Source organism: Arthrobotrys flagrans (assembly GCF_004000055.1).
Source record: "Arthrobotrys flagrans strain CBS H-5679 chromosome Unknown unitig_0, whole genome shotgun sequence".
Taxonomy (NCBI): domain Eukaryota; kingdom Fungi; phylum Ascomycota; class Orbiliomycetes; order Orbiliales; family Orbiliaceae; genus Arthrobotrys; species Arthrobotrys flagrans.
The window spans coordinates 96526-110395 of NW_027137550.1; the positions used below are offsets into that span (position 1 = coordinate 96526).

At 40.8% G+C, this 13870-nt stretch overlaps 3 protein-coding genes across 3 annotated transcripts; 1 reads left to right on the top strand and 2 right to left on the bottom strand.

Moving 5' to 3' along the window:
• Positions 1 to 2748: 2748 nt before the first annotated feature.
• On the bottom strand, positions 2749 to 3111 carry DFL_003147 (uncharacterized protein; the record flags this gene model as incomplete). Its single annotated transcript, XM_067632043.1, has 1 exon — positions 2749 to 3111. The coding sequence occupies one exon, from the start codon at positions 3109 to 3111 to the stop codon at positions 2749 to 2751; it is 363 nt and encodes a 120-aa protein (XP_067490352.1).
• A 1013-nt stretch (positions 3112 to 4124) lies between these two features.
• Positions 4125 to 6501, top strand: DFL_003148 (uncharacterized protein; the record flags this gene model as incomplete). The annotated part of the gene is made up of 2 exons (XM_067632044.1): positions 4125 to 4347; positions 4421 to 6501. 2 exons carry the CDS (start codon positions 4125 to 4127, stop codon positions 6499 to 6501), a joined length of 2304 nt encoding a protein of 767 aa, XP_067490353.1.
• A 2669-nt stretch (positions 6502 to 9170) lies between these two features.
• DFL_003149 (uncharacterized protein) lies at positions 9171 to 10494 on the bottom strand (the record flags this gene model as incomplete). The annotated part of the gene is made up of 3 exons (XM_067632045.1): positions 9171 to 10179; positions 10254 to 10335; positions 10434 to 10494. 3 exons carry the CDS (start codon positions 10492 to 10494, stop codon positions 9171 to 9173), a joined length of 1152 nt encoding a protein of 383 aa, XP_067490354.1.
• Between the last annotated feature and the right edge of the window lie 3376 nt (positions 10495 to 13870).

The window sequence follows — 13870 nt, forward strand, 5'->3', positions numbered from 1 at the left end:
AGTAAGGTTCTCTGGACCTTTTCCATCAATCCTCTATAATAGAGTTAAATAAAAGTCTTTTCGACCTAACCTAAGAGCTTATTACGAAAGGTTAGAAATTAAATCATATAATCAGAAATCTTTTTAAATTCTTATTTAATTTTAAAAATTATTTTAATAACTCATTTTTTCTTATTAACTACTCTCTAGTAATTAAGTAAGGTTATTTCGAAGTTAAACCATATTATAAGTTTTTTAGAAATATCGAAAAACTTTCCTTTTGTTTTTGTTATAATTTATCTTTTTACAAGAGACTTTATTTAGTTGCTAGTTGAATTTTTAAATTATATTAAGGTATAATCTACCTTTCTTCGGTTTATAATAAAAAGGCCTTTATTAATTGTAAAATATAATCTTATTTAATATAAAAAGTTTTGTAGTGTTTAACTTTTCTTTTTAAACGTTTCTGGTGGTCGGTATAAGCTTGTATATCTACTCGCGAAAAGTGGTAACTTGTGGTTTTCTATAATCTATAAGTCCTTTATTAATTATAGTACAGGTATTGAGTTGGTTTAATCTCCTTCTCCTAGGTTCAAGTTTAGTCGACTTAAAATAAGGGTGAGCGTTTATTTGAACTCTGCTATTTGGGCTACTATCTAGGCAAGTTCTAGCTGTACCAGTTCTTTTATTATTAGAGATTAAGAAGTGGCCGTATAAAAGAAAGGTACTAAAATATTAGAATCAATAATAATTGTATTTTTATAAGCTGTTATTTTTTGTTCTCTTTCTTTTCTTTTCTATTGCATAAATTATACTTGATTGTCGGTTGATAGCGCCTGGAACTCTTCCGGCGTTAGAAGGGTATAAGATAAAAGATCTATTATTAATAAAGTTCAATAAAAGTAAATAAGATACGATTTATAACGAGTGATAAGTTAATGTAAATAATTAGATAAAATATAAAACTACGATGTTTATCGAAGTCTGTCGAGAGTGTTCGAAACATAATACGATATATCTTAAGTAATAAAATTAACTTAGTATTTAAATTAATACTTAGATTATTTAGTACCAATTCGAGTTGTTACTGAAGGGTGGTTATATATATATATTCTATATACATAAAAAAGGATGTTTAAAAGACGTTTTTCTAAGATTATACTATAATAGTCTTATTTATTTGGCTTGAGGCCTGCCGAAGGTAGTCGTGGTTTATCGTGTGTTATCATATAATATTTCGGATATTATGCTTTTATGACACCACTTTGAATGAATATCACGGTTTCCTGACACCACACTCCGTATGCCTAAGACGACTGTCTCCTGACACCACCTCCGTAGGCCTAGGGCGAACGTCTAGGAGAGCGTCTCCTGACAACAATAGATTAAATATAACGAGGTATTAAGGTTACTATAGTTTATGCTGTAGATTCTGCTAGATTATAATTATGCGAAGTTATAAGATATATCGTGATATAGTGATTCTTATTGTCTACGTCTTATATACGAGCTGGAGTGTTGCGGTATATTGTATAAGGCGTAGTGCCGGGTTTATACGTACTGTTTTATAAATACAGGCGAATCTACGATGTGTTAAGATTTAGACGATCGATTATCAATCATATATACACAGACCTACATACTTTCCAGCGTACTTACGAGCTGTAGAACCATTAATAAATTTAAAGTATTATAAATAACTTATAAAAAAAGACAGCAACGTAATCACTAACGTTATTTAATAATAAAATAAAACAATAATCACTCAGTAACCAATATTAATATATAATATATAAAAGTAGACCCAAACGAAAAAAGACAAACAGCAACTATAAAAAAATAATAGTATAAGCACTATAAACGTCTACGAAAACAACTTATATGTTTTATACTTGCCGCTGTTCTTATTAATAATAATACGAAACGAAATATGTTATCGACTTATATTAACGACTAAGCCGACGTTAGCACTAATTCCAACCCGTTCATAGACAGTGACAGTGATTGGAGGGCGTCATCTGAAAGCCCTTTAGACAGTGATTAAGCTAGTAATTTCTTTTTTTTTCAAAAGCCAGCGCGGCGCTGGATTTTGGCATTAGTAGTGGTATCGCTGAGGTTGTTGTTGTTGTTCACAAAGCGCAATTGTTCATAGCTTGCAACACACGAGTACTAATTATAATATTTTACTTAGATATTAAGATTTTATCTAGCGTTTAATTAAAAAGCCTTCTTAAATCTAAAGTCGATAATAGTGTTTGAAATGGTATGGGTGGTGGGTTGCCAAGCTTCCACCGGAGACTTTTTTGTTACTTTTTTTAATATGTTTTGGTATTTTTTCCCCTGTTTCATACTAAAAACATGCACTTGGCGGGTACTTGGCAACCCACCACCCATACCATTTCAAACACTATTCAGGGCCGGTCTTGTGTTGTGCCTGTGGTTTTTCTTCCAACCACAGCAATGCGTGAATTTCTCCGACTATCATCCTACGGGCTCCGCCCGCGGATTCTATTTCTGCCTTGAGTTCATTACGCTGCTGAAGCTTCGTTACAATTATCAGACCTATGATAAGATAATTATATCTAAAGTGTATGCTTTACTGGATTCCCGTGTTAACTGACTTGCCTACTTGGGTGATAAACTAGTTCCGACGACTACCCCTTCTACATGTTTTCGGTGTAATGTTACTAATAAATAAAAAGCTTTCAATTGAAACAAAAATACTAACTCCAAAGAAGTAGACTATGGATTCTAATATTAAGTTTCATACTATTTAGAAGTTTTAGGAACTCTTCCCACTGATGCTGGTAGTGGCCTATTTGATAATCCTGCTGAATCCAGAAGAGACTGTATCGCTGTAGCCAGTGGTTCCCCTTTCAGCTGGTATAATTCGTCGAAAACCTTTGGTGGGTATTCATTCAAAACGGAAATGATATTCGGATCATTTATGGAAGCGGTGAGCTGCTTGATCATGATACTCTTGAAAGTACCTGGTGGAAGTTGACCTTCAACATCTCTTTGGGCGATATTTGCGGGCCGGCGGCTCGCTGCTGGACCTGCGTAAGATTGAGGGACCGCCAATGAAGTCTCAAGGAAGAGAAGGGCCATGATGAGGAAAGTTTGTGGCTTCATTGTGAAGGCTTTATTGCTGATTTTAATTTGATGTAATTTATTTTGACTAAAGAAATTCAATTCGGATCACAAGGCCAGCCTTGAGAGAGGGTTTATTGTGATAAGGAAGCGGAAGCTTTATAAATGGTAACTGGTTGATGTGGGATGTGAATGTAAGAGGCGGATATTGAAGATTTGTTGTCCTCCTTGGGGTGGGGCCGTATTGGTGTTTATATATCCAAGTAAGTTAGTGAGAACTTGATTACGATATAATTTCAATGTTGCACAGTAACCAATTACCGGTCTCGCCCTGGCCTCATATCAGAGTGCGAAGGTTATGGCTAGTTTCGTATCAGGTCACTTTGGTGGGTGTGTCGTTATAATTGACTGATTCTTGGCACGGCCTTTTTTTGTATCAGAATCTTTTCTTTTTTTTCTTGGAGCGCAGAGATTTCCACTCTAAACTCTTTCGGATACTTCAAACAAAACATCGTGCAAACAGACAACTGCAGGCAGTTATTCAAAGAACTAGGTCCACCCCTATATGTTTAAGAGGCTGAGCTACTGGCGCTTAGCCACTCGACGAGTGTGCATATGTGGCGTGCGAAGATTCGATGTTTCGTGTTGTAACACATGGTTTTAAGATTTGGGATGGAACCTGAAGGCGAATTTCGGAATGCGTCAACCTATATTCACATGGCATGAGCAGCGGATAGCAGCATTCAGAGAGAGTTTGATGACATCATGATGATTTCTTTAAGGGTTTATTGCTAACTACAGACTCCGTGAGTACTACAGGCATAGTTGCTTCGATATATAACTGGCTACAAACCCTCCAACTCAAAATATCACAAAACAACAATCCAATTCACATAGCTTATACTTTCAACTCTGCAGGCAGAGGCGTTGATCGCGAACCCCATCATATTCCTTTTCTGACATTCCTTCTATAGTTTTATTTGTTTCTACCTTTATTTTTATCTCATATTTATATCTTATAATTCTCGAATATCTAATTGGCAGACTGACAAGCCATGCGGCCACCAAGTTTTCCGTCAATTGCTCTATGTTTAGGGCTTACCGGGTCCCAAGTATTCGCATTCTTTGGAGAAGTACCTTCACATGCTCTGAAAGATCCTATAAATGTCCCTCCTATTCGCATCGAGGAGTTGTATCCGCATTTAAGAAAGAGGGGCGAAGATTGGTCAAGATTTAATCTTCAAGATGAGGTCAAACTGCTGTGGGCCCACAATAACCGTAAGTCTCTTCTCCATAAAGTTATCTTTCAAAAAAAAAAGAAGGACGAACCCGACTAACCTCCTGCCGATAGATGATGAAAGGGTCGTTTTTGATATGGAGATTCAAAAGCCGGATCAGAAACATCCTCTCCTCGCCCTCGAGGAACTCGACACGTTTACCGAGAGTATCATCTGTCAGGAACCGACAATAACGCTGAAATTCCGAAGCGAAGAAGCCATCGACCGCGCTGAAGAAGCGTGGGGTTGGATCAACCGCGCTGATACGGACTACTTTTACCTAATCGCGAACCACGATGGCTGCGGACCTGACGCGATGAGACATCCTTACAAAGTCGTCGAAGTTAAACACGACAACAAGACTTTGACTACCGTATTCACAACCCAGAATGTCGATTGGGAAGAAGTAACACCGAACCATAAGATGTCAATTGGCACGAGTAAATATGCCCGACGAGCTTCCGTATATAATGCTTCGCCTTACGCGGGCATTGTACGCCGCGCCGCGACGGAGACGCCGCCAGACTGCGGCTACTTCTCCAGGATGTTTGGTACGGGGTGTGGCTTAGTAAAAAGGAATTTCTTGGAAAATCTCAAGTCTGGTTGGGACAATCTCGTTAATAGCTTCAGCAACTTCCCTTCTGATGTTGCTAAGGGTGCGAAGGGCGCGGAGAGAATCCCTTCTGCACTCGTTGATGCCGGGGTGACATTGGTGAATGGCGTGGAGAAAATCCCTTCTGAGGTTGCTAAGGGTGTGAAAAGCATGGAGGGAATCCCTTCTGCACTCTTTGATGCCGGAGTGACATTCGCGAATGGCATGAAGAGAATCCCTTCTGAACTTGCTGATGCTGGAGAGACGTTCGTGGATGGCGTGAGCAGAATCCCTGATGAAGTAGGACAGGCCGCCTCTCATAACTTCCAGTTAGCTTCTGGCTTTGTTTTCACAATCGCAGGTGAGCTAGTACAGGATATTATTTCCAACGCTGCGGGTGGCGCCAAAAGTGTGGCTAAGATTGTTGAAAAGATTGCGGACTTTGAAGAGGCCCTCGTGCTTTTATTGATGGGTAAGCCGCTGACGTTCGACTTTGCTTCCAAGCCCGAAGACGCAAACATGCTGCTTTATCCTCCCGTCACAACCGGCCCTGTCGAATTTAGCAGCCAGTGCCAAGGCTGTAATACCAAAGGATCGTTGACGATAAGAGCTGAGTGGTTTATGAATGGTGGTTCACTCCTGAATCCCATTTTCTGGGTTGAAACCAAAGAAGTTACTGGAAGCCTTCCTATAAAGCACAAGGTATCAGTTGACATCAAGTCGACTGAGGAAGATGATACGGTAGCGTTAGTTCCATTACCGGGTCTTTCACCCTTCACAATCGGAGCTGTGTCAATTGGGCCGGTGGTTTTGGTGGGCGGGGGCTTTGAGGGCAAGCTCAAAGTTGCCGGGGCCTTCACCACAGGAATAAATTATACAATCCCAGATGGAAAGTTGGAATTTCGTCCCAGCACTCCTGGGGAAAGTCGACTGACCGGATTTGAACAAGGACTGGAGTTCAAGCCCTCGTTGGACCTTGACGAGTTGAACATGTTGGGCGAACTGAGTGTTTTCGGGATGACAAGACTCGGGGTTGCACTAGAGTGGGGTAAAGGGACGACTTTGGGGGCTTGGGCGGATTTCAAAGGGGGGTTGAAAGGTACTCTCAAGATCGGGGCTCTGGATAAAGGCGAATGTCCGGCCCAGTTTGTACCCTCTGTCACCGGCTTGGTAGGGGAAAAGGTCGACAAGACAGAAAAAGTAGAAGGGAAAACCACCGGAGCCAAGGCAGCTCTCAGCACATTCTATGAAATTTCAGTAGCTGCTGGACTTTCGGTGGGCAAAGCGAAGGTAAGTTTCAAGATGGTCGACGGTGGTACAGAACTTGCAGGGGTTTGCTTCGCGGCCCCTTTCGATATCCTCAATGCAGCAAAAATGGCAGCGCTGGTGCCGCTGGAACTCACGAGACTACAGACTGGAAAAGTCGAGAAGAAGGAGGGAACAAAATATGACAAGCAGACATTCACGAAGGGGGAGATTGAACCTGGAATGATATTAGTCAAGGGTGTGGCTCCGCAATTATTCAAGGTTGACGGAGGCAGTCAGACCGTCATGGCACAATAATGCCTACGACGTACTTCCTGTGTAAACTCGCCGCTGGATACAGCCTCTATACCAATGAGTTATAATTTTGGTATAAAAATCAGATCTAGCTGCTATTAATCTTTGAACTTAGCCACTAAAGTAAAAAAGACAATGTATAAAAACTTTTTAGTAAATACTTACCCTATGAGCCTGTCCGCGGTTTGTTTAATTTTATAATAATTCTATAATTGATGCTAATTACTGCATAATTTTGTTAAAACTTAGTTGATATATAAATCCTTCGGTTGGCTAAGGATATACCGATTTTTCTAATTACTTGTATAACGTTAGTCGCTGTTATCTGACTGTGTTTGGGCGCCTAATACGTGGTAGGGGTAAAATCTGGACGATCAAATTGCTTAAGATAAAATAAACCCTCAAGTCTATCAAAGGTTTAGCTGAATAACTTCGTATGAGGAAGCGGGGGCCTGAATAAAACCTTCACGCTGGGTAAGATAATGGCGACGCTTCGGGCGTGGGAGGCTGTCTGTCTATCGCGCGTTGATATGAGCAAACTCTTTGTTATTATTGTCAGAAACTTCTATGCCCACTGGAACCTAGGCACTTCCACTTTATCAAACCCAAAAAAGACACATACCGAAGTAAGATAAAAAAGGCAAGCTTATCGACAAAGGAAAAAGATATCAGTTATTCGAAGAAAAGAGGTGCATCAATCCATAAAAAGGGAGAGAGAGAGAAAGAGAGAGAGAGAAAGAGAAAGTCAGAGACAGCCCCGCCAAAGCTAAAAAGAATAAGCCTAAAGATTAATTAGTAAGAAGTTAAGAGTGTTCAAAAGTAACGGGGGTAGAGCGCTTCAGTGTAGTCTTAGTATCGTCCTTAAGCAAATACTGATTTATAGTATCAAATTTCGGGTATATTTTAAAAGAAATTAGAGTGGTAATATAGATCCCTCCTTAAGACCCCGCGCTCGCTTTAAAGGTTCTTCTACGAAACAAACACACCACACCTGAACCTGCGCCCTTTTTTGCGAAGCAGTCCTACTGCATGCGAATCAGGCACATTTCCTTTTTATCTAATGCATGCCTAAGGTTTTATCGTATAAAATAAGCTTACATAAGAGCACCAAGCTCTTATTAGTTACAAGACGAGCCTATAAAACAAAGGCTAGACAGCATCTTATTAGCTATAAGAAAAGAGCTGTATTCAAAAATTTATTTTATCGAAACTTTAATTATCTTCTTTTCTTGATATTATATATCTTGAAACGATATAATACTACACTTAATCAAGTACACATTACTTCACCTAATCTTCTAACAGAAGTAAAGTAAAATCTTATTTAATATAAAAAGGTTAATATCTTGCTACGTTCTTTTATAAAAATATTAAGATAATAGTAGAATTTTGCTAGCTGCGTAATTATATAAAGCTTTTTTTCTGCGTGTTTTTATGCGAGTTAAAGTAATTTATTATTTAAAGATTCTAAATTTTTTATAGCGTTTATTATTTCGTTATTCTCATTACCACGGATCGCTTCGGTGAAGTAAACTACTGAAAAAAATATTGTTCAAAACGTTTAAAGATGTGGTTCGATAAAATGTAAGAGCACAAATGCGCAGACTTACGAATTAAAAATGATCTTCCATATTTTTAAAAATTATCGAACGAGGAGCTATCTACAAGATGAAATCTGTCTCTATATATACACGAGGTCCTCAGCGTAAGGCTGCGTATCGAAGCGTCAGGCCGAGGTTGTCGGAACTCGTTGTTGGCACTGGGGCCTGTGGGGCCTGTGGGGCCGACGCTCTTGTGTTGACTTTGTTGTATTTTGCATAGGCACGCGAAGCTCTGCAGCCTGACACAAAGCTTGTTAATAACAGTCGATCTTTCGCTTTCCTTTTATAAAACGCTCGCATATTGTCGTATTACGCTTTTCTTCCTCGGAAGCTCGTGTGTTATCGTGTGATATTTCGGATACCGCACTTCCGTAGGTCTAGGACGAACGTCTAGGAGAGCGTCTTCTGACATAGATAAATCTAAGATAAAGTGCGATAGATAAGATAAAGCGCGATAAAAGAGTGTTCCGTCCGACGGATTTACGGAACTGTGTTTTTTCCCTGATGTTTTAACATAAATTTGATTTTATAAAACCTTCTTTTTATACTCTAGAAAACCACTACTGGCCTTTGTAAGCTACACTATATAATTGTTTAAAATAAATTAATTCCTGAAAATAATGCATAGTATCGCGTAGACGGTGGTAATATAATGTAAGAATTTGCCATTTTGAAGATCGGATATGGCAACGGCCATATCAACCTCGTTATATATTTGTGTTTATTGGCATTTGAATGGATTTACAAGAAAAACAGGCTCAATTGGCTAAATACTGCGGTTGTAGGAGAAGAATAACATCAAACGCGTGGTCGCGTTAAGTAGGGTTTAGCTAAAAAAATTGGGGGTCCAGAACTAGGGGAGGTCCATTTCTATGCAGTTTGACTTGGTCGTAGAATCAGTCTCTCTTTTTGTAGTAATTTTTGTACCAAGTCCAAACCTCATTTGTATGGCGCTGATTGGAACGGGTGTCCTATTCCAACAACGAATATCTCGTATTGTTTGATCCACAACCTGAAACAAACTGACAAGCTTGTCAAATAACTTGTAGAAAGCAAATAGCGCTTAAACGCTTAGGTAGGGGGAGGAGCTGGAATTGCTTTCAGCTGGAAGCTGTCCTTCGTAACATGGCCGGAACTGTATGGAAAATTACTTCCGTATATCCGCAGGAGGGGATCTGTGCTAACCAATCCAAGGTCGACCACAGGTGTGGTAATGCCCTCACCCTGGCAGGTGAAGATGCTGTCGCCATCGATCTTACAAAGAAGCGGGAAGTGTTCATCTGGGAGGGAAACGGGGTTTGGGTCGCTTAAAACTCTGAGAAACCGTTGGTTATCCGAGAGTGTTGACTTCTTGACGGCGAGAAGCAGGTTGTTACAAGTGATCCTCCTAAGGTCTTGGTCATTGGGCTGTGAGGTTGTCCCTACAAGCGCGTCGGGAGGCGTCGCAAAATTAGGTTTACGATCGGGATGGATGACAAAAACAGCGGCCTTGGCTGCATCTGTAGGCTTTACGAAGGTCGTGGCACCGCTGCTGGTCGAAGTTCCAACAAAGGAGCTGTCATAGGAGGCGCCGGTAAACTGCAACTTAAAAGCATTCGCTATTACCCAGCTGATCGGTGTATATGTCGTGATAGCGGTTGTAACAGTATAACTGGTTTTATGCGTAGAGGTGGTAACTCTGGTTGTTGCTATCATGAAACCCCTGCAAGAGCAAGCGTGAGAAAATCTCGATGTGGGCGCCCTAACGATTCCCTTTGAGGTGAACTGGGGGCAGGCGGTTACTGCGTAAGTGGGCAGGTCGGTGGCGGTCTGAATTATCTCGGCGGCCAAAGTTGGTTCCTCTGGGTACCAGCCGTCTGGGATTGGGTTCGGTGGGGAAGGGTCATCCCGCTTTACTTTGCCAAAGGCGCGGCGCCTTCGCCCTCCCGGGGGAGGGGGGGAGTCCCCATAAGGATACGAAATCGACGACGTCTCGGTTGGGAGCCCCGATATGGGAGCTCCTAGTGAAAGAGTCGTGGTACGAATCTCCGGGGCCGCAAGAGTTGTCGTCGACGTTGTCTTTATCCATGATGTTTGCGAGCTTGAAGGTTTCGTAGTTAGTACGTATTCGATTGGTACATAGACGTATATTTCTAGGAGAAGCTAAAAACTTACACAACAGGAGTAACGGTTGCGGAAAGGAACGAGCTGCAATCTGATGCGGTAGGTCTATTTGGGAATGCGCCCGCGATCACCGCTAGATTTATATGAGATCTGTGGTTAGCATCCTCTCTGCAAGTTACGAAGGATCAAGTTATTAGGTGGGCATGCCTCGAACGCAATTGTTTTCAGGACAATCATCGGCCTGAGCGCCAGCGGCCGCCAAAAGGCTGATAAGAGAAATTGCGTACTTCATGGTGCCGAGAAGAAGCCGGTTTTTCAATTACTTCGATGGTTCAATGAACTGAAGATGCACTAAGCATGATGATAAAAAATGTTACCTTTTGAGTAGGAGGAGGCCTCATTTATAAACTTCTGAATATGATGATCTATCGCCGGTCCAGAGCTATCGTTGTACAGCTAGAAAACAAAAACCTGTGGTTGAACTCGTTTCCACCAAATTTCTAAGTTATACTCAGCCTGCATAGTGCTCTTTGCCTCGTTGCCCTTAACGCATGAAGACCCGTAGGTGGGTCTCGAAAGGATCAAGTTCTGTTCACCTAATGGTTTTGGGCTAGCGACTCTTTATGTGGCTTAAGCCACGTATGGCCGAAATAGGCTGCGAGCGCGATGCGGCACATTGGTTGCGCGGGACTTGGATGCTGCCGGTTGGTTTTTTTTTTTTTTTTTTTTTTTTTATTTTTTTTTTTTTGGGGGGGGGGGGTATCAGTGTAGGATGAGACAGAGGGAATACATTCTGTTATCGACGTATTATGATATCGATAGCTAATATTTATTTATATGGTTCCGGTTTTCTATCGCTATCGGTGTTGAGACGTCTTGTCAAGAAACGTGTCAAATTTTGTGTTGAAGAGGCAAAATGCCACAAAGGGTTGTGCGGTGTGCGGCCAACCTCCTACACGCTCTCTTGTGGTTTGGGCTCTGGTCAATGTCTCTCTACAATTCCTTTGTCTAAATTTCAAAGAGCAGTTCAAGGCTGAAGAAAATTAATTGTCCAGAGTATTTTTTAAGATCTCGTAAGAGCATTCGATAAAAGGAGGCATTTTTCAGCCCAAAATTAGGCTACGTGAAAGAACGCCGGTCAGATTCGGACCTTATATTACACACCACGCGGTTCTCGCAGCATTTAAATGCACAAATGAATGCAGTCGCTATTTACAAAGAAATGGCGGGCTAGGTTCCTCTTGGCCTTTGCCGTCATGTTGATCGCCCCATATAGCTAACAATTAATTGTCCCTATACGGGTATATGAGTCTCTATGGGCTGCAAGCCACCTTCTTTCTTTCTTAAACATTTTGTCCTACTCGAACTCGTTCGTTTATTATTACTAGCTTTGTGGAACGTAGCATGACTGTAAATTCTATTACGCCCAATCGGCAATATGAATCAGCACGCCTTCATGCCTCAGAGTTTTCGAAGTACCCTACCCCAGCGTTTGAGGTGGCCAGTGGTTTGAGTATTTCATAAGCCATTGTCAGGGCTACCGCAAGCTGAAGCAGCTGCAATAATCTCCATCAAGACAGCTGTGTTCTGTAAGATTGCAGGTTGATATCTTTAGTATGATTTAAGGAGTATGAAAGAATTATCCACCAAAGAGGCGCTTGCGCGCACAACGCCTGAAATGAATTTAAAATAAAATGTTTTAAAAATTGCGCTTTTGTCACGGCCCAACCATATTGACTAATCCGGTTAGGGAATATGTCTTGGCGCGACAAACATGCTTTTTGTTTTGGACTCCTTTCATCTCACAGACATTATTTTAGTTATATAAACTAGTTTGCCAAGATATTTCTGGTAAATCTTCAAGTTAGTTTTCAACCAGTTATGTAATACTAAATATTTTTGAAAATTTAAAATAAAAAATTCATTTACGTTTAAAGGTTTAATTACGTAATATTTAGAATTTTTTTAAAAATTTAGATGTTATCATTTTAATGTAGATTTTGTTAAGAATATTACTTGAAAATTTACCAAATTTGAAGTTATGCCAAGATCCATAGCAGCTTGGTGGACTTTTGGGATATACCAATGTGTTCTTGAAAAAGAGATCTTGAAAAGAGAACATGCCTTCGGCTCGCAGGCCACGTCGCCTTCGTGCCTAGACCCTAGCCTTCCCGTGGCTTCCTCGGACCGATATCGATTCGAAAGCAGAAAGCAGAAAGCTGTTACACCTGTCCGGGGTTTCCAAACAGGATTCCCAAAACAGTTTAGCACCTTGCTAATTTCTCAACTCTATTTATTCAGGTCTCTCAGTGTAGGAAATTATGTATTCGGATGAATGAATAGAATTATGGGTAGAAAGTGTAACACAGTCAGATATGGCTGTTCAATAGGAGGTTCTGTTGATAAGTTGACTGATAGAGTCTAAAGGAAATCTCGTAGACTGCCATCGTTCAAGGGTCCTTATATACATGACGAAGTTTCATATAAATTGTAGGTATTTTAGTATTCTCAGTCCTCCAACCATTTCTCAGTTGTCCCAGGTTGAAAGAACTGGGAGCGCTGGGAACTGGGAAACAGGACTTAACATCAAACAGTGCATGACGGTCTAGTGTTGAGGATTTCTGTTTGTCAGTTCCGGAAATGTGTTGCTCCACAATACATTCATATATGGGTTTAAAAATAGGAGCTTGATCTCAAGAAAACATTAATCTGAATAATTATACTTTGTCACGAAGCGATGTACTAATCCGGAGGTCAGCCGGATCTTCCAGCGCAAACGATGCAGTACTCCATTTTGAGCCGGGAAATCCTTAATATGACGGACACTGTTGCTTATGGGATTCTAGGAGGCAGAATCCTGCGCAATGTAATCTTGCACGATACTGCTGAGCTGATTTGCCTCTTCTCATATAGCCACCCAAATTCAAATATTTGACGTAAGAGACTTTGCTAACTCCTAGATAACAAGAAAAAAAGCAGCAAAATTGGTGCATTTTGTGTATGTATTGCTTCTATACCTTTGTCACCTGCGGGAAGTAGAAAATAAAATTTACTATACCTAATAGAGAATATGCCGTACTCCCTAGCTTAGCGAGGATCGGCAGTAACTTTAGCCCAGTCAATGTTTACGAGCTATCTAGACGACACTGACAGTAAATTCCGAGACATTCGGGTTATAGATTCCAGCAAGGTTGGCAAATGCTATAATCCTATGCAATATGCGGGAGGTTTTTGTAGAGCCCCACCTACGGCGCTAAATTAGTACATCCATGGATCACTAGGCCGCTGCAATTCTAAGAAGATATGTGCGGCAGACAGATTAGCGGCAACAGCCGCCTAAACTCCGTTGTCTGTCATTCTGTTATAACGGGGTTTCATCTAGCAAAAAGTTTTGCGAGTTTTGCCAAGTTTTTTGTCAGACGGAGTTCCGTTTTCTGTCAATACAGACTTTCTAATTGACACTCGTCCGGACCTTGGATGCACAGTTTGACGCCAAGGCCAAAAGCTGATTAACCTGATCACCTTGATCAGTGGAATCACTGATCACGCTGACTAAGTTAATCACTGGCAGATATCTATCCGCGGTCATACATTCCAACTATCCAAACCTTTGGTTATATGCTAATAACTGTTAGAAATTAATTGTGTTCAAGTTACTGCTAACAGTT